Source organism: Argopecten irradians, chromosome 13 (assembly GCF_041381155.1).
Source record: "Argopecten irradians isolate NY chromosome 13, Ai_NY, whole genome shotgun sequence".
NCBI classification, from domain to species: Eukaryota; Metazoa; Mollusca; class Bivalvia; order Pectinida; family Pectinidae; genus Argopecten; species Argopecten irradians.
The window spans coordinates 32,564,429-32,587,419 of NC_091146.1; the positions used below are offsets into that span (position 1 = coordinate 32,564,429).

Consider the following 22,991-nt stretch of genomic DNA (forward strand, 5'->3'; position numbering starts at 1 on the left):
TGGTATTCTCTACACATGTGGATGACACATATAATGATATTCTCTTACATGTGGTATTGGTACAGTATAATTCTCTCTACACATGTGGATGACACATATAATGGTATTCTCTACACATGTGGGTGGTACATACAATGGTATTCTCTACACATTGTGTGTTGGTACATATAATGGTATTCTCTACACATGTGGATGGCACATATAATGGTATTTTCTACACATGTTGGTGGTACATATAATGGTATTCTCTACACATGTGGATGGCAACATACACATACACATGGTATTCTCTACACATGTGGATGGCAACATACAATGATTTCTCTACACAGTGGGCTGGTACATATAATGGTATCTCTACACATGTGGATGGTATATAATGGTATTCTCTACACATGTGGATGGCACATATAATGGTATTCTCTACACATGTGGGTGGTACATATAATGGTATCTCTACACATGTGGATGGTGGCACATATACAATGATATTCTCTACACATGTGGCTGGTACATATAATGGTATTTCTCTACTACACATGTGGCTGGTACATATAATGGTATGCTCTACACATGTGGATGGGCACATACAATGATATTCTCTACACATGTGGCTGGTACATATAATGGTATCTCTACACATGTGGATGGTACATACAATGGTTTTCTCTACACATGTTGTGGGCACAAACATTATATTGGCACATACAATGAGGTCTTTGTAAAATAAATTCTCTACACATGTGAGTGACACATACAATGGTATTCTCTACACATGTGGATGGCTACATATAATGATATTCTCTACAACATGTGGGTGGTACATACAATGGGATGGGATATTTTCTACACATGTGGAGGTGGTACATACAATGATATTCTCTACACATGTGGGTGGTACATATAATGGTATTCTCCCCCACTACACATGTGGGTGGAACATACAATGATATTCTCTAACATGTGGGTGGTCAATACAATGATATTCTCTACACATGTGGGTGGTACATTACAATGGTATTCTCTACACATGTGGGTGGTACATACAATGGTATTCTCTACACATGTGGGTGGTACATACAATGGTATTCTTCTACACATGTGGGTGGTACATATAATGGTATTCTCTACACATGTGGGTGGCACATATAATGGTATTCTCTACACATGTGGGTGGCACATATAATGGTATTCTCTACACATGTGGGTGGCACATATAATGGTATTCTCTACACATGTGGGTGGCACATATAATGGTATTCTCTACACATGTGGGTGGCACATATAATGGTATTCTCTACACATGTGGGTGGCACATATAACAAATTGGTATTCTCTACACACATGTGGTTGGTGGCACATATAATGGTATTCTCTACACATGTGGGGTGGTACATATAATGGTATATCTCTACACATGTGGGTGGTACATTACAATGATATTCTCTACACATTGTGGGTGACACATACAATGATATTCTCTACACATGTGGCGTGACACTTATAATGTATTCTCTTACACATGTGGGTGGGCACATGATAATGATATTCTCTACCACATGTGGGTCGGATGGATACATACAATGAGTATTCTCTACACATGTGGGATGAGAAACATACAATGATATTTCTCTACACATTATGGGTGGTACATACAATATAATTTTCATACACATCAGTGGGTGGTACATACAATGGTCTTCTCTACCACATGTGTGGGTGGGAACATATACAATGGATATTCTCTTACACATGTGCATGTGGGTGGATATTCTCATACACAGGGTGACTCAGTTTATGCAATCAATCGTTATTCTCTACACATGTGGGTGGTACATACAATGATCGGTATTTTCTACACATGTGTGGTGGTATGCTCTACATACAAATGATATTCTCTACACATGGGTGGCACATATAAATGGTATTCTATCTACCCATGTGGGTGACACTTATAATGATATTCTATACACTTAGTGGGTGGACACATATAATGATATTCTCTACACATGTGGGGACACATTTATTGGTACACATGTGTGTGTCCACATATATATTCTACACATGGGTATTCTCTTACCATTCTCTACACATGTGGGTGGCACATACAAATGGTATTCTCTACACATGTGGGTGACAAATAATATTGAATATTGCTCTAATGGTATTATTTTCTCTACACATGTGGGTGACACATATAATGATATTCTCTACACATGTGGTGGGTGACACATATAATGGTATTCTCTACAAAACATGTGGGTGGCACATATGGCACAATGATATTCTCTACACATGTGGGGTGGTTTCTTTACACACATATAATGGATATTCTCTACACATGTGGGTGGCACATATAATGGTATTCTCTACACATGTGGGGGTGATATTCACATGTTATTCTCTATCACATGTGGCTGGCGAGTACAATAATGTAAATTCTCTACACATGTGGGTGGCACATATAATGATATTCTCTATGTGGGTTGGGTACTTACTCTATGATACTATACACATGTGGGTGGACACATATAATGATATTCTCTACACATGTGGGGCACATACATGATATTTCTAACAATGGCAACATATATTATTCTCTACACATGTGGGTGACACAATGATATTCTCTACAATGTGGCTGGTACATATATGGTATCTCTACACATGTGATGGTACATACAATGATTTTCCTCTACACATGGGTGGCACATACAATGGTATTCTCTACACATGTGAGTGACACATATTAATGGTAATTCTCTACACATGTGGATGGCATATAATGGTATTCTCTACACATGTGGGGTGGTATTCTCTACACATATAATGGTATTCTCTACACATAATGGATTGGGGTGGTACATACAATGATATTCTCTACACATGTGGGTGGTTACATTAATAATGCACATACATAATGGTATTCTCTAACACATGTGGGTGGAACATACAATGATATTTTTCACTTGTGGACATGTACATTGTGTGTACATACAATGGTATTTACTACAATGTGGGGGGTGGATATCTCTCTACACATGTTTATTCTCTACACATGTGGGTACAGCATGTGGGTGGACCACATACAATGGTATTCTCTACACATGTGGGGTGTGACACATACAATGATATTTTCTGGGTACACATGTGGGTGGGTGACATATTCTCTACAATGGTATAATGATCTCTACACATGTGGGTGGTATTCTTACAATGGTACATAATGGTTTCTCTACAATGGTTTTCTCTACACATGGTGGGTGGCACATATAAGATATTCTCTACACATGTGGGTGGGCACATATAATGGTATTCTCTACACATGTGGGTGGCACATACAATGATATTCTCTACATCATGTGGGTGGTACATATAATGGTTATACACATGTGGGTATTCATACTATTCTCTACACAATGTGGGTGGGTCATATAATGATATTCTCTACACATGGTACATACATATTATATATTCTCTACACATGTGGGTGACACATACAATGGTATTCTCTACACATGTGGGTGGCACATATAATGGTATTCTCTACACATGTGGGTGGCACATATAATGGTATTCTCTACACATGTGGGTGGCACATATAATGGTATTCTCTACACATGTGGGTGGCACATACAATGATATTCTCTACACATGTGGGTGGTACATACAATGAATGTATTCTGCCTAACACGATGTGGGTTGGTACATACAATGGTATTTCTCTACACATGTGGGGTGGACACATTATAATGATATTCTCTACACATGGGTGGGTGGAACATTACAATTGATACTACGACATGTGGGTGGTACATATGGTATTCTCTACACATGTGGCGTGGCACATACAATACACATGTTGTGTGGTGACACATATTCTCTACACATGTGGGTGACAAACATAACAATATTCTCTACACATGTGGGTGACACATACAATGATATTCTCTACACATGTGGGTGACCACATCAATGGTATTCTTTACACATGTGGGTGACACATAGAATGGTATTCATTCAATTCTACACATGTGGGTGACACATTACAATGGTATTCTCTACAACATGTGAGTGGTACATATGTGGGTAGTGGTGACACATTGTGGGTACAATGATATTATAGAGCACATGTGGGTGACTACATGTAAAGTGTATTCTCTCTACACATGTGGGTGGTACAATACAATGATATTTCTCTACACATGTGGGTGTATATTTGACCAACACACATTATGAAATACAGACAAGTGGGTATTCTCTACACATGTGGGTGACACATATAATGATATTCTCTACACATGTGGGTGGACAAATGATATAATGGCATATTCTCTACACACATGTGGGTGGTACATTATAATGGCATTCTATTTATAATGTATTTTGTAAAGAGCTTAAATAAAGTTTTGAAGGCTCGTTTATTTTTTGTCTTTTTCTTATTAAGACTCTGGAATTAAATGATTTTTGATCTCGACCCCCTATGCATCTATAACTGGTATATGGACACACTAATGGGTCTAAATATACATAATCAACTAATTCTCGGAGTACTTTGATAATTTTTAGACCTACTGATTTTGGTGATGATGATGATGATGATGATGTTGTTGATGATGATGATGACGATGATGATGATGACGATGATGATGTTGTTGATGATGATGATGACGATGTTGTTGTTGATGATGATGATGATGATGAAGATGATGATGATGATGAAGATGATGATGATGATGATGAAAATGATGATGATGATGATTATGATGATGATGATGATGATGATGATATTAGGTTATCCTATTTCTAACCAGGAAAACATCTTTGAGTTGCCCAAATCATTCTACAGAACAGTAGCTCTTCTTTCCTAAATTGTCTTTACTTTAACTAGCTTTCTAATTCATTACAAAATCTAGATAATTTTTAAAGAAACATTTCTTTTAATCCAAGCAAAGTTGTTTTCATTCATTTCAATTAATTTTACATCGTCAATTTATCATGTCTTTAGAAAAACTTTACCTTTTTTCAATTAAAAAAACACCTTGTTTGGTTCTATGTGATACCACATAAACACGTTATTTAAAAATTTAATTGGATCTAAAAACGAAAAAATCTGATTTTAGTGGTTTTTAAATTTTCGTTTTCTCGAAAATATTATGCTCGTGGAAAATTGCCTACTATAATCCGGACGCCGAAAATCTTGAAAATTCTCAGTCCGGACGGAAATGTTACGGAACGAATTGCGGTAACGTTACATATTGACTAAAGAACACGGAATTCAGCAGTCCGAAAAAAAAATCGTAATCCGGACGGTTAAGGCTGGGATCAAAGATATCCGGATTATCGAGGGTTAACTGTACTTGTCAGAATGATCTTGTTTATGAATGGAAACATTTCACCATCATCCGTGTCTGTCGGAGCCCTGAATTCTCTCTTTGTATATTACAGCATTTACCTCACCTTGACGTTTCACCATCATCCGTGTCTGTCGGAGCCCTGTATTCCCTCTTTACATTTTACAGAGTTACCTCTAATTGACGTTTCACCATCATCCTTGTCTGTCGGAGCCCTGAATTCTCTCTTTGTATATTACAGAATTTACCTCCCTTGACGTTTCACCATCATACGTGTCTGTCGTAGCCCTGTATAGTAAGTGTGGTTGTAGAAGCGGCACCACACCATGCTTTGAAGATTGCCAGGTTCTGACGTGTACAACGCCCGTTCAGGTTAGCGCCATAAACAAAACTTGTACCACATGCGCCGTTGAAGTCCTCAGAACAGGAGCGGATATACAGGTCGTTATCGCGGTCAAAGGTGGAAAACTTCATTCCATTATGGTTGGCCATAGCATCAGCTAAAAGATGAAACATTGATTAGGTAACAATGTCAATTATGACAATTCTCTCATTTAGGGTTCACGTTTAGGTGACCTTTGGAAATGTCCAAATCAAATTGCTGCCTCCAGAATCTTGACAAGGACGAAACTGTTTGAATCTTGAAAGCCACTCAGTCAAATACAGTATACTGTTATTACTATTATTTTTCTTTTGTTGTACCGTCATACCACTTACCGATTTGTGGTCATGCGCAGAGCTTTCAATTTGTCAAGACAGGGTTTGACCCCTGGAGTATCGAGGATGGAAGTCCGCTAAACCTGCCTTTAGTTATTAGGCTTTTTTATTATTTTTGTTTGCCTAATATATAGATTTAGGCAAAAAAAATAAAAATAACTAATAATATAGGCAGGTTTCAGCGGCCTACTAGGATATGTTATTCATTATTATGTTAAGTGTTGTTGCTATCGATCGTGTGCTTCCCGAAAACGCAAGTTACTTTAGGGGCCAACATTACTGTTCCACAGTAAAACATATTATTAGCAGTCAGAAAATAAGATGATGCCGTAGCTAACAACACAAAACAAATGCAAAATTTCTAATCGAAATAATATGAATAACAGTAGAGAGTCATATTCAGCGATATTTTGCCGTCTGCGCAGATTGATAGTCAATACCCGCCGCGGTATTATAGGACGACGGGCGGGATTGTTTAAGCAAATTGTTTCAGAACGCCCATAATAATGTAGTATTACAGAATAAGATTAATAACATTTGTGATTCTACAAAAATATCGATCTCGTATTAATAATCCCATTTAGAAAATTAAAAAGCCATTTCGGAAAGGTAGTGGCCCTTTAAGTAGATTCACAGGGACACTGAGAATTAGTTTACAGATTATATAATCAAGCATCACCCCAGCCGTGCCCTAAGACCTTTTTCAGACACAGATCAAAAGTCGCGTAAAAAATAATACTCTACATAGCACTACATAGTTACTACGTAGAGCATGATTTAGTAGAGTATGAGTTTTTACTAATTTTCATCTAGACCCTTAAAACGGCCCTCCTCTAAAATAGGGTAAGGGCACTCTAGTGGGTCCAAAATGATATAATCTGTAACACAATTCTCAAATCCCTGTTTTAACTAGCTCTTAGAACATAAAATAAATCAATATATAGGACCCCTCTAAACAATTTATTCGTACAATATCTTGAATCATGCACTTTAAATGCTCACTACCTTTACGTAACAGCTTTTGATTCTCTAAAATGGGTTGTAAAACGAAATTTATAATTTTGTAGAGTTGATTAGCTTAACCCGTTTAATAATATCATTTATCATCACCATTTCCGAAAAAATTTATTCAAATAAATAAAAAAAATCTTTAATTTTCTCATAACGCGGGTCGCGTTATGCTTCCAACCGTCGTCCTAATTACCGCGCATTAGTTGACTATCAAATGCACCGCATAAATGACGTTTCATCATTTGAACATTAATTGGTGTTTAATCGTGTATATATATGTCTAATTAACACAAAAAGTTATTTTAAATAATTTATTTTGCTTTCGGTGCATGCGCAATCAGTTACACTAGCATTCCATATAGGACATAGTGCCGCGGATTTTTTTCGGGATGCAATGATTAGGGATTTCCATTCAGATGAAATCCCTATTGTTATTGTTCTGTTTTTTCTTATTACTTCTTATTATTTCCACGAAACCTTCTTAACAACTTTTTCTCAAGAACGGCAACAAAGGTACGACGTTCAAATTTGGACATGTTATGTAGGTACATGAGTGCTTGAAAACGTACGTTCGATTTTTGTACGATAAAGGTCTAAGGTCAAGGTCACCAGACATAAAAAACTACTTTTTTCGAACGAAGTTTAAATGCTCATAACTTCATAACTATACGCTGTACATCGTCCATGTTTAGTTATTCAGGTAGATCGCGATATTGAAAGTTTTTTTCTCATTACATGTTATCAGAGATTATGTCTAGGTCATGAGTTCGCTAGAGGGTCAAATAAATGAGGTCAAACAAAGGTCAAAATATGAACTTTACCGTAGAAATGTTCTGAAGTGCGCATATGAAAGACCATTTTGTTTCAGGAACATAGAAAATGGGACCTATTTCAAGGTCATATGATCAAAAATGGCGGAGATATAGGACATCAAAAATCGAAATTTTAGTTTATATTTGTCCTTGCACGAGACGTTTCAGCGCCTTTAAACCTGTATGTACAGTGTTGATTTTTCATACCTATGTTGTATGAACTTTTTGTCTTCACAAGTTATTTATTTTTAAGGGGTTTATAGAAAAATGGCGGAAATATAGCTCTCCAAATATTGCAATTTGTTTCTTTTTCTTATTTTTGTGCGTTAATTGTGAGCTCGTAGGGCCTTTATCATCTCATGTAGAGTGTTGAAATTTTTAGGGCTTTCCATTAAGGATGGAAAATCCCTATTGTTATTGTTCTGTTTTTTCTTATTCTTATTTTTTATTATTTCCACGAAAACCTTCTTAACACTTTTTTTCTCACGAACGGAACAAGGTACGACGCTCAAATTTATATGTATGTACATGAGTGCTTGAAACGTAAGTTCGATTTTGTACGATAAGGTTTCAAGGTTCAAGGTCACAGACGTAAAAAACAAATTTTTTGGAACGAAGTTTAAACGCTCATTACTTCATTACCGTACGCTGTACATGATTCACGATTAGTTAATGCAGACAGATCTTGACATTGCGCGTGCTTTTCCCATGCCATGTTATCAGAGATTATGTCAAGGTCAAGAGTTCGCTAAGGGGTCAAACAAAGGTCAAAAACGAAATTTGTCACAGAAAAGTTTTGAATAGCGCATATGACAGATCATGCTCTCAGGAACATAAAATGACCAATTTCAAGGTCATATGATCAAAAATGGCGGAGATATAGGACATCAAAAATCAAATTTTTAGTTTATATTTGTCCTTGCCCGAGACGTTTCAGCGCCTTTAAACCTGTATGTACAGTGTTGATTTTTCATACCTATGTTGTATGAACTTTTGTCTTCAAAAGTTATTTATTTTTAAGGGGTTATATAGAAAAATGGCGGAAATATAGCTCTCCAAATATGGCAATTTGTTTCATTTTCTTATTTTTGTCCGTTATTTGTGAGCTCGTAGGGCCTTTATCATCTCATGTAGAGTGTTGAATTTTTGTAAATGTAAGCTTTAGCCTATTGTCTGTACAGGTTTTTAATTTCAAAGACATGAATTTGAAAATGGCGGAAATATAGACCTCCGAATATGGCGTTTCGTTCATTTTTTAACGTTAATTTTAGCGTAATTCATGAAAATTCAAAGGTGAAATGTTTTGAATTGGATGTGAAAGAACATGCTCTCAGGCAAATAAAAAGACCAATTTCAAGGTCATATGTTTCAAAATGGCGGAGATATAGGACATCGAAAATCGAAATTTTAGTTTATATTTGTCCCTTCCCGAGACGTTTCAGCGCCTTTAAACCTGTATGTACAGTGTTGATTTTTCATACCTATGTTGTATTAACTTTTGTCTTCAAAAGTTATTTATTTTTAAGGGGTTATATAGAAAAATGGCGGAAATATAGCTCTCCAAATATGGCAATTTGTTTCTTTTTCTTATTTTTGTCCGTTATTTGTGAGCTCGTAGGGCCTTTATCATCTCATGTAGAGTGTTGATTTTTTGTAAATGTAAGCTTTAGCCTATTGTCTGTACAGGTTTTTAATTTCAAAGACATGAATATGAAAATGGCGGAAATATAGCCCTCCTAATATGGCGTTTCGTTCATTTTTTAACGTAAATTTTAGCGTCATTCATGAAAATTCAAAGAGAAACGTTTTGAATTGGATGTGAAAGAGCGTGCTTTCAGACACATAGAATGACCAAGTTCAAGGTCATAAGATTCAAAATGGCGGAGATATAGGACATCGAAAATCGAAATTTTAGTTTATATTTGTCCTTGCCCGAGACGTTTCAGCGCCTTTAAACCTGTATGTACAGTGTTGATTTTTCATACCTATGTTGTATGAACTTTTGTCTTCAAAAGTTATTTATTTTTAAGGGGTTATATAGAAAAATGGCGGAAATATAGCTCTCCAAATATGGCAATTTGTTTCATTTTCTTATTTTTGTCCGTTATTTGTGAGCTCGTAGGGCCTATATCGTCTCATGTTAGGGTGATTGTTTCTTTTTGTTAACGTTAGCTTTAGCCTATTGTCTGTACAGGTTTTTAATTTCAATGACATGAATTTGAAAATGGCTGGAAATATAGTTCCCCTCCGAATATGTCGTTTCGTTCATTTTTTAACGTAAATTTTAGCGTAATTCATGAAAATTCAAAGAGAAATGTTTTGAATTGGATGTGAAAGATCATGCTTTCAGACACATAAAATGACCAAGTTCAAGGTCATAAGATTCAAAATGGCGGAGATATAGGACATCGAAAATCGAATTTTTAGTTTATATTTGTCCTTGCACGAGACGTTTTTCAGCGCCTTTAAACCTGTATGTACAGTGTTGATTTTTTCATACCTGTGTTGTATTAACTTTTGTCTTCAAAAGTTATTTAATTTTAAGGGGTTATATAGAAAAATGGCGGAAATATAGCTCTCCAAATATGGCAATTTGTTTCATTTTCTTATTTTTTTTCCGTTATTTGTGAGCTCGTAGGGCCTTTATCATCTCATGTTGAGTGTTGAATTTTTTGTAAATGTAAGCTTTAGCCTATTGTCTGTACAGGTTTTTAAAATTTCAAAGACATGAATTTGAAAATGGCGGAAATATAGACCTCCGAATATGGCGTTTCGTTCATTTTTTAACGTAAATTTTAGCGTAATTCATGAAAATTCAAAGGTGAAATGTTTTCAATTGGATGTGAAAGATCATGCTTTCAGACACATAAAATGACCAATTTCAATGTCATATGATTCAAAATGGCGGAGGTATAGAACTTTCAGCGATTTTGAGTTTGTGATTACATTGATGTGGCATGTGGCCAAAGGGACAGATAATCCGTATCTAATACTAAAACTCTAACTGTACGAGTTATTCGCATTGGTCCAATGGATCTCCATTACGAAAAGGAGTAATTTTTTGCACTTTAAAAAAACCTGAAATTCTAATGTGCCTTTTACCTATTCATTATCAAAATTGATATTTTGAACCTAAATCTCATTATCTGAATTTCCAAATTTATATCACGGTTATCAAGGAATAATTACCTGTCAGAAAACTTTTTAATTTTGAAATTCATAATAAGCCAGCCAATCAGCGGCCGGGTTAAAATTCTGTCCTGGGCTCAATCTTATATACACACGGGCCGTTTCGAAGGTCTTTTTTCATTTAGTTTTGAATAGTTTCGGGATGTTTTAAGTTCTACATGTACACGTATATATGAACAATGTACACATGTTTGCGTAAATACACGTACATGTGTAGCTACACCGCATACATGGGAGGCCGTCCTTACGTGACCCTAGCTGTTAATAGGACGTACATTTGAACAAACAAACAAATTTGATTCAAAATTGTTTAATGCACAAACCCAAAATGACAGGTTTAAAAACCTTTTATTGTGTGAATGTCACCTGTGACACCGCGCATTTGAGAAAACTACACGCCCCGTTTTGAGATCACAGAACCTATAGAGGACCGAAAAAACGTTTGCTACTATTCAGGTAAATGAAGTTAAAAAATTCTTTACATTTTTAACGCGGTATTGTCCGTTATGCTTCCAACATAAACCATTAACTAATTACCCTGCATTAGTTGAATCAATGCACCGCATAAATGACGTTCATCATTTGAACAATAATTGTGCCGTGTTTAATCGTGGTATATTATGTCTACCAGACTACTTTTAACACATAAAAAAAGTAATTTTTAATAATTTATTTTTCGTTTCGGTGCATGCGCCAATCAGTATGCATTCCATATAGGACATAGTGCCGCGCGAATTTTTTTCGGGATGCAATTGATTATTTTTGATATTTTTATCTTGAAGTAAAATAAGAAGCTCAAACTTTTCTATGGCGCTAATGGTATAAAGTAAGTAACTTTTGAAACTGAAGAAAAAAACTAAATCGTCTGCATTTTGGTGTTGTAATCTCGTCTGGTGTAATTGATTAATATTTTCGTTTTAAGGACCTTTTAATTTTTGTTTTGGAAAGGTTTCTGGTATGTAAAACAAACTTTAATGAAAATTTGTATGTAGACTAACAGTGGAACGATCTCTGATGAGTTGAAAATCAGCTTAATTTGACTATAATTTACGGAGTTATTGCCCCTTGCACTAACAAAACCATTGAAAATGTCGCCTTTTTTAGCTTTAAAAGAAAGTACGAAAATTTAAAATTAGGATTTTCTGATCTTCAGGTGTCCACTGTATGGTATGATGTAAAACCCGTGTTAGCATTAAGAAGTTTGTTTTGTGATAGAATATAAGCTAGGCCCTTTATCAACTTAACACCATTGTCGATATAAAAATATGGTCAGTGTGCTCTTCATACCATTGTCTTATGACGTCATACTTACAAGAAACGTTACCGCTGTATCCAGATACTGTCAGTTTGTAGTTTTTAGCCTCATTTCCAATGCTGAATGTGGAGTATTGCGCATGTCCAATATCATTTAACCACGTGGTCATTTCAATTCTGAGTACAGCCGGGAAAGCAGTGAGTTGGTGGATTTTGTCGTTGCCTAAACAATTGAATAACAAATTTTAAGTTATGTCATTATAGCCTAATGCACGAATATTACTTTGCTTTTTGATTTGGAAAAATATTCCCTTGGACAAACACTGGAATAGTACATGTAAATGTATTTGATTTTATCAAGTAGTTTGAAAAATTAATAACGCGGATTCACACAGTTTGCAAACAAAATTTCTTACATACCCCGTTGAGAAACAATAATTCCACGGAAGTGGATGCGTCGCCTGTACAGCAGTTTAAACATCACAAAAATAGTTATTTACATTTGAAAATATTGTTAATAACTATGTGAAGTTATCAAGTCCCGTAACTCTTGCAAATATTGACGGGTTTTGACCAGTATCAAACCCATCCAAGATCTCATTGATATCAAGCAACATACAACATTTGGTTAAAATCGGATACTAAATATTAATGTTATCGCACGGAAACCAAGAAATTGTCTGTTTTAACGATTTTAAAGTCCCGTAACTCAGATTCCTGATTTTTTTATGCGATTTGGCTACCATCACAGAGTAGTTTTCTATAGCTACAATTGTCTCATTTATAAAATATCTCAACAGTCTTCACTCAAGTTCAGTGACTATACCCGATATGAGTCAGGCGAAGCCATGCAAGTTAAACTACTGGTCGAATGTACACTGAACCTTCGATAATCCGGATACCTTCGATCTCAGCCTAAACCTTCCGGATAACGAATTTTCCGGACTGTCTGACAATAATAGGCTCCTTCATACATATACTTGCAGTCTAATGATACCACTAATAGAAAGACACACATTTATATATATTCTCAAATTCTTTACTACTTTTATGTAATGTTAAGTAAAGGTCTGCAATATTTAACATTTGTCATATGCATACGTATATGAGTTTCAATTACAATCGTAAAAAAGTAGAAGATTTATTCAATTTCCAAACTTTGACCTCATTTTCAGAAACAGGTATTGTTTTGATACTATTTCAGAGTCGCTGACCGCGTAAGACAGGTGACCGCGTAAGAAAGGTGGCCACGTAAGACAGGTGACCGCGTAAGACAGGTGACCGCGTAAGACAGATAACCGCGTAGAATGGTGGCCACGTAAGAAAGATGGCCACGTAAGACAGTTGACCGCGTAAGACAGGTGACCGCGTAGGACAGGTGGCCACGTAAAACAGGTGACCGCGTAAAAAGAGTTTAATAAAAAATGTATTGTGATTTACTTTGGGAAGAACGACGAAAGATTTTGAAAGACTGTAAGAATGACGGCTCGATCATTACACCGTATTGTCCTTCATTAGCGCCCCTCCCCCTATAAGCACCTCGCCTCAATTGTAAAGCATGAGGCGTTATATAAATGCCCTCTCCCTTAGTCCTCAAGTTCCCATCCGAAATTTCAGTGTTTTGTCAAATATTAACTGAAATTCATTTAACACATGTGTATCAACTTGATTGCCCCATGTTTTATTGAGAACAAAGGGAAATGCACCTACTGAAATAGGTCAAATAAGGGTTTTTTCCCACACAACTTGTATTTTGGTTCCCTATGAACAATAGGGACAATGTACAACACACAAAAACAATGAAAAACCGCCTGCTTCAAGATGAAAATTTGCTGAAATTATGACGTAAAAGCAACACATCTTCTAAATCTATCGTTCGTCAAAGACAGCGTATAGGAGATTTCAGAAAAGATGGCGATGACGTCACACAAAGGTACATCCGGGCGCTCAAAGGTACAACTCTTATATATCTGTACACATAAACATTGTGTGAACACAGCCGCTTGTGATGTTTGTTTACATTTTATTGTAATAAAAAGTACGCCAATCCGAGAACTATTGCGTTATTTACATTTCAAAAAGTGTAAATAAAAATATTTTACAATAATATACAAATTTAAACATATAGTATTCATATATTTTACTCTGTTTATACTCCATTTTCTACCGCTACGAGAACACACGGTCGCCATTACGTATAAACATTGACAGATATATTGCAAATATCAACTTGAAATTACAAATCAAATTCAAAGTCCCTCAAAATATAATTATAAGCAATCACTGTTTTCGAAGTGTTTCTTGATAAAACACTTTACGATGTGTGATTAGTGCAAAATTAAACATTTGCTTTCGTAGATTACCCCAAGCCCACGGCAGCCATTACAGTACAGCCGAGAACCCGATTTCGTCCATTTTCAGTGTCATTAAATTACGTATTTTGGTTATTTTTTTTTTGTCATCGATTTTGGGATTTAGTTTATAACATACAAATGAGTCAGTTTGTAGGTTCTTTTTATCATATTTTTAATTAAAACTTTGAGTATTTAGGATTCTCGAAGCCGTGCTCAATGTATCGGCATTTACAGTACTACGATCAGTAATTTATATCAATTTAAATGAAGTCTACCTAATATGTATTCCATTTATCTAAAAGTAATACCACTTCAGTTTGAGACTTAACATAGCAGTCCATGGCATAAAAGCGGTTTAAAATGAAATATTGAAAATGAAATCTGCAGCATGAAATTCACCATATTATTTTACGAGATCGGCAGCCATACGTGTACAAATGTACGTGTAAAACAGTAGTTTAATTACTATTCGTAATTTTGTTATGATACAAGAGTATTCCATTAAAACAACATGTACATATTAAATAACGAATATATATCTTAAACAAGTACTTTTTGAGATAAAAGTGTTGGTATTTATAAATATGATTTATTTCCCCAACAATGCTGTGGCCTGCGGTGATCTACGAGCGACGAAGCCATACACGAGCGGCCGTAGTCTGGTCAGGTGGTTCACGTTTTGTTTATATCATATCGTATTGTGAACAGTTTTTCACGTATAACAGAAACATTATACATTGAAATAGATCATACACCTTTTCACAACCTGAATTTATACGTATGAACAAAATCGGGTAGGCCTACGTGTGATGGCCCGGCAGCGCTTCGATAGGTGGCTTCGACACTAAAATTTAGCAATAAACAAATGAAAATATAAAAATGTTAACATCCGTAACCTGTGAAACAATAAGAAACCATTTCAAAATCAGAATTTGCAAGTATGAAAGTGTAAACTTTTGACAAAGTATCGATTATGAAGCAGGGATGTACGTATCTGTTATTGTCTTTATCAGTCGCCATACTGTGTTTGTACCTTTGAGGACCCGGATGTAAACTTTCTGTGACGTCACGCCATCTTTTCTGAAATCTCCTATTGTTAGAGACTCTATGGAGCTATTTAATATCGTCAAATTAGCTCAGATAAAGCAAACAATATTTTTCGACAGCATGGATATCGGTCACATATGATTAACCAAAACGTTTTAAATTGTATACAAACAAAGTTTACTATCACAAAACTTTCCCGTTTACTAATATGTAATATACAATGTATGTATGCTGAAAGAAAACGTTTCCTTCATTATATCTTCTATTGGAGAAACATAGATGGTGCTTAATTAGAAATTATGAAAGTGATAACGCGGTCACACTAAGAACTGTGCGGGTAACGGTCACATCCAAAGTTACGTAAACTGAATATTGCAGCATTGTACAGGAACTCGTTATCTACGCATTCATGCAACTCAAGTAGATACGCCGTCAATATAATTTTATTGAATTTTCTGATCTTGAAAGATGACTTATTAACCCACCATCAGCAAATGGTTACAATTTATAACGTTTTGGTGAATAAAATGTGACCGATATTCCTGCTGTAGAAAAATATTGTGGCGAAGTGCTTGCGTCATGATAGATTAGATAGTACAAACTTAAAATACCTAGCCAGAAATTTCCATTCAGATCCCCGAATCCGTTTTTGTAGTCTTGCCATCCTCTGTAAAAATTCTCCTGGCCATTTTCTCTGTTTTGTATGACCTGGAAAATAATATATAACAACCATATAGACGCATGTAGGGTTGGCAGCGCCCCCCCCCCCCCCCCCCCCCACATTTATTCCCGCTTTGGCCAACACGCGTGATAATGGATTTGAAAAATCATGTTATTTTTTCGGATAAAATATCTTGCAATCCGCAGTTCAAAGACAATTATTTTGCGCTCAGCTTATCCTAGGTCAAAAAGTTTCAATTTTTTCTTAAAATCTCAAAAAACAATTCCTACAAAGATACATATAAGTAATTATGGTAATATCGGAAGTGACTATGTCTCGATATGCAGTAAACGTTAAACAGAATAAAAAGCTCCCTCGATATTCCGGACACATTCAATTCCAGCATATATCGTCCGGATTATGAAATCTACGGACTGTCGAATTTTGTATTCTAAGTCAATATCATCCGTAACCCGTTCCCAAACATTTTCATCCGGACTGAGAACTTTCTGGACTATCGATGTCAGGATAATCGGAGGTAATCTGTATTCTATTTTTAGACGTCATCAATTAATAACACAATTTAATAATTATTCCTACTTTTTACGATATGAGCTTTTCATCAGAGCGTATAATATCTATACGACTTGTACCGAAGATTAATTACCGGTACTTTCTGAGACCAAGTTTAAGTGCCTGGTTCTGTGAATTATTAAAAAGTTGTAAATGACTACAAACGATGATTGACTATGTGATTGGCAGATCAATACACATATAGTATTTATATGTATAAGGATCGAACGTTGAATAGGTAATATACTGGAGGGGGGCGAGTAATCACTCGCGAAAACATCCAGCTATACTCTAACGAGGAATCAGTCGTGCGGAACAGGAGAATCGAATTGTCTGAAATCTTTTTCACTATATCCACAAAGCTCACTAAAATTTGAACCTGGATAATTTTCCTGTTGCGCTGACTTACTGAGTGATACTGCCGCAAAGGTGTGGATTAAACGACAGTAAATAACTATTTTTCAATAACCAGAAAAAATAATCTCCTCGATTCTAGAATGTTATCATACAAATATAAAATGTATTTACCAGGTAATTTAGATAAGAACTGCTCATTGATTTTCCAAAGTTCGATTAACGATCATGATCAATATGTTTTATTTCTTTTCGAAATTGTCCTTGTCTATTTTTAATCAAATAACTGACAATCAATCTTAAGGATAATATGTTTTACCCATGAAATAGGGTATTAGAATAAAACACATCTCCATCTCCACTGATTTCATCCAAGCAAGAGAAAAATCTGGCATTGAATGGAACTTAATGAAACCCGGCATCAAGATTCTGCACGGTCAGTATGTGTGCATGCAATATATATTTCTCCGAATCGTCAAACTGCATGGTCACTATTTTCAGGCATCTGATTGGAACAAATTGAGATATTTTCTGATTTCAGTGAAAAATTACATGTACATATACAGGCATAATATCTTCAGGTAAATTTATGTGAATTTCAGGTGAAATTATTTAGGGAACATTTACTTGAAAAGAGCAATAAAAAGTCATTTCAGGTCAAAACCTTAACCTGAAATTGACCTGAAATTTATATGAAATTCATCTGATATTGACCTGAATTTCACATGAAGAATCTTTCAGGTAAAGTTCAAGTGAAATTGACCTGAACAATCTTCATGTAAAATTGACCTCAATTTCAGGTGAATTTCATGTCATTTTCAGGTCAAGATTTTTTTCAGGTCAAATGGACCTGAAGGCACATTGCCTGTGTACTGGATAACGGCTACATTTCGAGAATGGTTTATGTTCACGGTTTACAATTTCAAACACCAGCGTACCTAAAAACATTAATTTAATCTCCATATAGGAAACCGTGAAATATTGAACCCGCGAATTTTAAGCGCTACGCAGATTTTTCACAATGACGAATACTATCATAAGGGCGCAGCGCACGAAGTGTGAAGCACTTCTAAGGTAACAAATACATGAAAATATAAGAAAAAAAACATTCTTCAAAATCTAATCCTACAAACTGACAGCTTCAGTTTGCGGCCGCCATTTCTGTATACATATGGGGAGGGGAATTATGGGTAATCACCATGGAATTGATGCTTTGAAGTAAGCTCATTATGTAATCGAGCGGTTCAAACGCTCTTATGATCGGACAAACGTAATATTCATCCGGCAAAGGCTCAGTGCTATCGGTCTTTATTTGCAAATGTTCAAGTGATTTAGACCACCTTTCAATATAATCAGCTGACCTAAATCGGAATATTCGTTACGGAAATAAAATTTCTTCTCTAAATGAGGGTTTCCTTCTCAGAGGGTTTTGGGAAAAGGATAGAGTGCGAATATATGAATAAAAAATAAACACAAAATTCGGCTCCGTTATTTCCATAAATTGCACTTTTTAACATTGCATAATCAAATGTTACTGAAACGTCTGGCTGCGCCCTTTAAGGCCTTGCCTTCAGTCATATTAATACATATACTTCATAACCACGGTAACAAATTTTTAATAGTATCTGTTTAGTCGAAAGCAGAAATCAGTATGAATAATTCTACTTCCAATAACATATGCTGACACGGCAATAAAATGTCGGCTTCTGATTGGTCAAACTTTTAATATTTTAGCCGGTTGTAGGGTAAGCTGAAATATACTTGACGTCTTTGGTGTGGATATCCTTAGGCCAATCAACTAATGAGTTCAATATTTTTTTTCAGACTAGTACATGTAGATTGCATAATTTGTATTTGCATAGTACAAAGTACGTTTTCCTTGTGGGTAGAAATAACTTGTCAACTCATACCTTTTAGAATATTCGGCGTAATTTGTGCTCACACAGTTATTACATCAAAAACATATAAGAATGACACTTATAAAAAAGTCACACGTAATTGTTCAATCAAAAACTCATTTTTTTTCAGCAAGAAAATTATCGACATAAATTGAGGTCATCTGTAATCAACATGGGGTCGTGGTGGACGAGTAGTTAAGATGTATCGACATATTACCGTAAACCTTCCACCACTGAGTCGCAAGTTTGAATCCCATGTGGGACAGTTGCTAGGTACTGACCGCTGGTCGGTGGTTTTTCTAAGAGTACTCCGACTTATCTCCACCAACAAAGCTGGTACGTCCTTACATAACTCTTGCTGGTCATAGGACGTTAAACTAATAAAATCAAATCAAACTAAAAAAAAAACTTAATGCATCAATTTTTACAGTTTTTAAGTCAACTAAACTAGGCAGCTAAGATTGACAAATATCCATGACAAAAAGGGAGATAACTCACCGTCCAGGGTCCTCCAGGAGAGTCCATGTGACAGTAAGCGTCAAAACTGATTCCTGCTAAGGGAGTGATTCGGTAGACACCTGGAGGGTCACATTTATCCAGGTCACTGCAGTCGGCGGGGTCTAGAAATAGTCAATATATAGCATACATTACTTCAAATTTCAATTTCTTGAGTGAAAATAATTCTTCTTAATGGTCGCAATATTGCGCAGATCATAGCTTAAGTTAGGCAAAATCTATATAGGAGTAAAATGGCTCCGTGCCAAAGGCACGAAATATGACATAAAGAGATAACTGTTCTTTTTTCAATGCCTTATCTTTATTTCTTTTGAATGTTTTGAATAGGAGACAATTCTGAGTAAAACAAAATGCGGCCAGACCGTATAAGGTTTTGTTTTTTCTTTCACATTTATAGTGTTATTGGTAATTCTAGTGATTTCAACATTACAAACATGTTTCCACCAGAACATACAACAAACATAAAAACAAGAATTTTACAGTCCATGTATTATGTATTGTAACTAATGTTTAGAGGACACCATACATATGTTTGTCTGTCCATATGAATGCATTAAACTACTGATTACTAGAGAAAAACTTGCACGTCAAAATTTCAACCCCTTATAGCACATATACAATTTTGATAATTTCAGTAACAGTATATTTCACATACCACATCAAGTGCACTGTCGTGTGATATAATTCAATTTTGCTTGTAAAGAGCATTTTCAATGCCTTAAAACTTTACTTTATCAGCCATAAGGGCATAAAATGCGTCGCCTTTGTAATGTCGCTTCTGATTGGCTAAGATGACGGCGTTATGATTTCAGAGACAAAAGAATCCCAAAATTAATTTTAAATATTGAAGACATTATCTGAATAAATTGAACTATAAGATTTTTTTTTTCAAAATCTAATAACACTCACATCATAAACCGGTTCGGTGTTTATTTAGACTACAGTCAGAGTTTTGTTTTATATTCCATAACATAAAAAATCTATTCATTAAAGTTAATTCTCAAATAATGAAAAAAAGCCGATTTGAACTTACTGCTTTTTATCTTTGTAAAATACATGGTAGCTGAGGATATCGGTGATACAGCGGTAGCACAGAACTTTTCTGAAAATGTCTTACATTCCTCAGTGTCTTGGGTGTAGGCGAATGACAAGCAGCCGGAGGAACACATTTTGGCACACTCACCAAGGTTTGTTTTATCGACAAACGTACCAATCGCAGCATGTTCGTCATATCCCATATTCACATGCAAAACACGTTTAAATGAGGATGCACCAAGTCCATGTATGTAAAATTGAACGAAATAGAGAATGTTTAATAAAAACATCCCAGCTAGGTTCTGTGGAAACTTGTCTTTCCGTCCTGGAATATAAACAGTACACAAGATCAAATGGAATGGATAGCGAGCAAACTGGTGAAGCAAGACCTAAACTAATTATTTTCTTTGTTTTCATGAATAAAATATACAAATATCGCTTTAACAGAATAAGATAAGGAATCAGAAATGTTAATCAATATAAACATGATTGTCCTAGTTTCTTCAAGAATAACGGGTATATTGCATTGCGTGGGGGTGGAAACTTTCATGGTTTTTTTCACAAGTGTAGGACCTTTTCTCCGATACTCCAGGGGTTCCGATCACTTTCGATCTCACCATCCCTGAACTATTTCAAAGTAAAACTAAAGGCAGCTCAGGGGAAAATATCATAACCAATCAAAAGCCTGCAAATATTCCTCTTGAAGACTACAGAGAGAGTGACGTTCAACTTCAAAGCCACACAGTCAATCACAGTGTAGCGTTATACGACTCTTTTGATGTACATCAAAGAAATAAATTATCTGTTCTGTTCTGTTGCCTCCATTTTTACTATGAGATAGATCGGAACTCCTGGAGTATCGAGGATGGGATGTACAGTGAACCCTCGATAATACGGACGTCTTCGATTCCAGCTTAAACCATCGGGATTACTTAATTTCCAGACAGCTAAATTTTGTGTTCTAAGTCAATTTGTAACGATACGATAATTTGTTCTCAAACAGTTCTGTCCGAAAGTCTTTTCCGGACTATCGACTTTCGTATTATCGGAGTCTAATGTATTGATTTCGTTACAATGATCGGATAATTGGTGAAGATGCCCCGGCATATTACAACCATATGGGGCAAATATTTTCTCCGGGACTACGGCTTTCCTTCACCAACAAATCTGGCACGACCTTAAATGACCATGGCTGTTCATATTTATCTTTCTATATACTTCGTCCTATCATTTATTTTGTCATCATAATTAATATATTTCGTATATATCATATTGCTTTCTTTTAAAACAATTAAATGAAGACTGAATTATCCCAAACAGATATTTCATTACAAAATATGGATCAAGTAATACCGAGCTATACACTTTGTGGTTGATTTATTGTCGATTGTTATGTTTTGCACCATGTATAATGCATATATCATCGACATAGTGATGTTTTGTACCATATTTAATGCATTTAACATCGACATAGTGATGTTTTGTACCATATATAATGCATTTAACATCGACATAGTGATGTTTTGTACCATATATAATGCATTTAACATCGACATAGTGATGTTTTGTACCATATATAATGCATTTAACATCGACATAGTGATGTTTTGTACCATATATAATGCATTTAACATCGACATAGTGATGTTTTGACCAATATAATGCATTTTACATCGACATAGTGATGTTTTGTACCATATATTAATGCATTTAACATCGACATAGTGATGTTTGCACCATATATATGCATTTAACATCGACATAGTGATGTTTTTGTACCATATATATGCATTTAACATCGACTAGTGGTTTGACAATTGATAATGCTTACACACAATGAGTGTTTTGTACCATATATAATGCATTTAACATCGACATAGTGATGTTTTGTACCATATATAATGCATTTAACATCGACATAGTGATGTTTTGTACCATATATAATGCATTTAACATCGACATAGTGATGTTTTGTACCATATATAATGCATTTAACATCGACATAGTGATGTTTTGTACCATATATAATGCATTTAACATCGACATAGTGATGTTTTGTACCATATATAATGCATTTAACATCGACATAGTGATGTTTTGTACCATATATAATGCATTTAACATCGACATAGTGATGTTTTGCACAATATATAATGCATTTAACATCGACATAGTGATGTTTTGTACCATATATAATGCATTTAACATCGACATAG

General features: G+C 35.3%; 1 protein-coding gene across 1 annotated transcript; it reads right to left on the reverse strand.

The window, feature by feature from the left end:
• Positions 1-5,621: 5,621 nt before the first annotated feature.
• On the reverse strand, positions 5,622-19,764 carry LOC138305827 (angiopoietin-related protein 7-like). Its single transcript, XM_069246092.1, has 4 exons — positions 19,723-19,764; positions 16,350-16,446; positions 12,396-12,560; positions 5,622-5,854 (listed from the first exon to the last, which is right to left on the reverse strand). Exons 1-4 carry the CDS (start codon positions 19,747-19,749, stop codon positions 5,622-5,624), a joined length of 522 nt encoding a protein of 173 aa, XP_069102193.1. The 5' UTR covers positions 19,750-19,764.
• Between the last annotated feature and the right edge of the window lie 3,227 nt (positions 19,765-22,991).

Excerpts from the sequence above, each read along its gene's own strand:
- LOC138305827 (XM_069246092.1), bottom strand. The coding sequence starts at position 19,749 with ATGGACTCTCCTGGAGGACCCTGGACG. Across the intron at positions 16,447-19,722 it reads CTCCTGGAGGACCCTGGACG|GTCATACAAAACAGAGAAAA; the intron begins GTGAGTTATCTC and ends ATTATTTTCCAG. Across the intron at positions 12,561-16,349 it reads GAATGGAAATTTCTGGCTAG|GCAACGACAAAATCCACCAA; the intron begins GTATTTTAAGTT and ends TCAATTGTTTAG.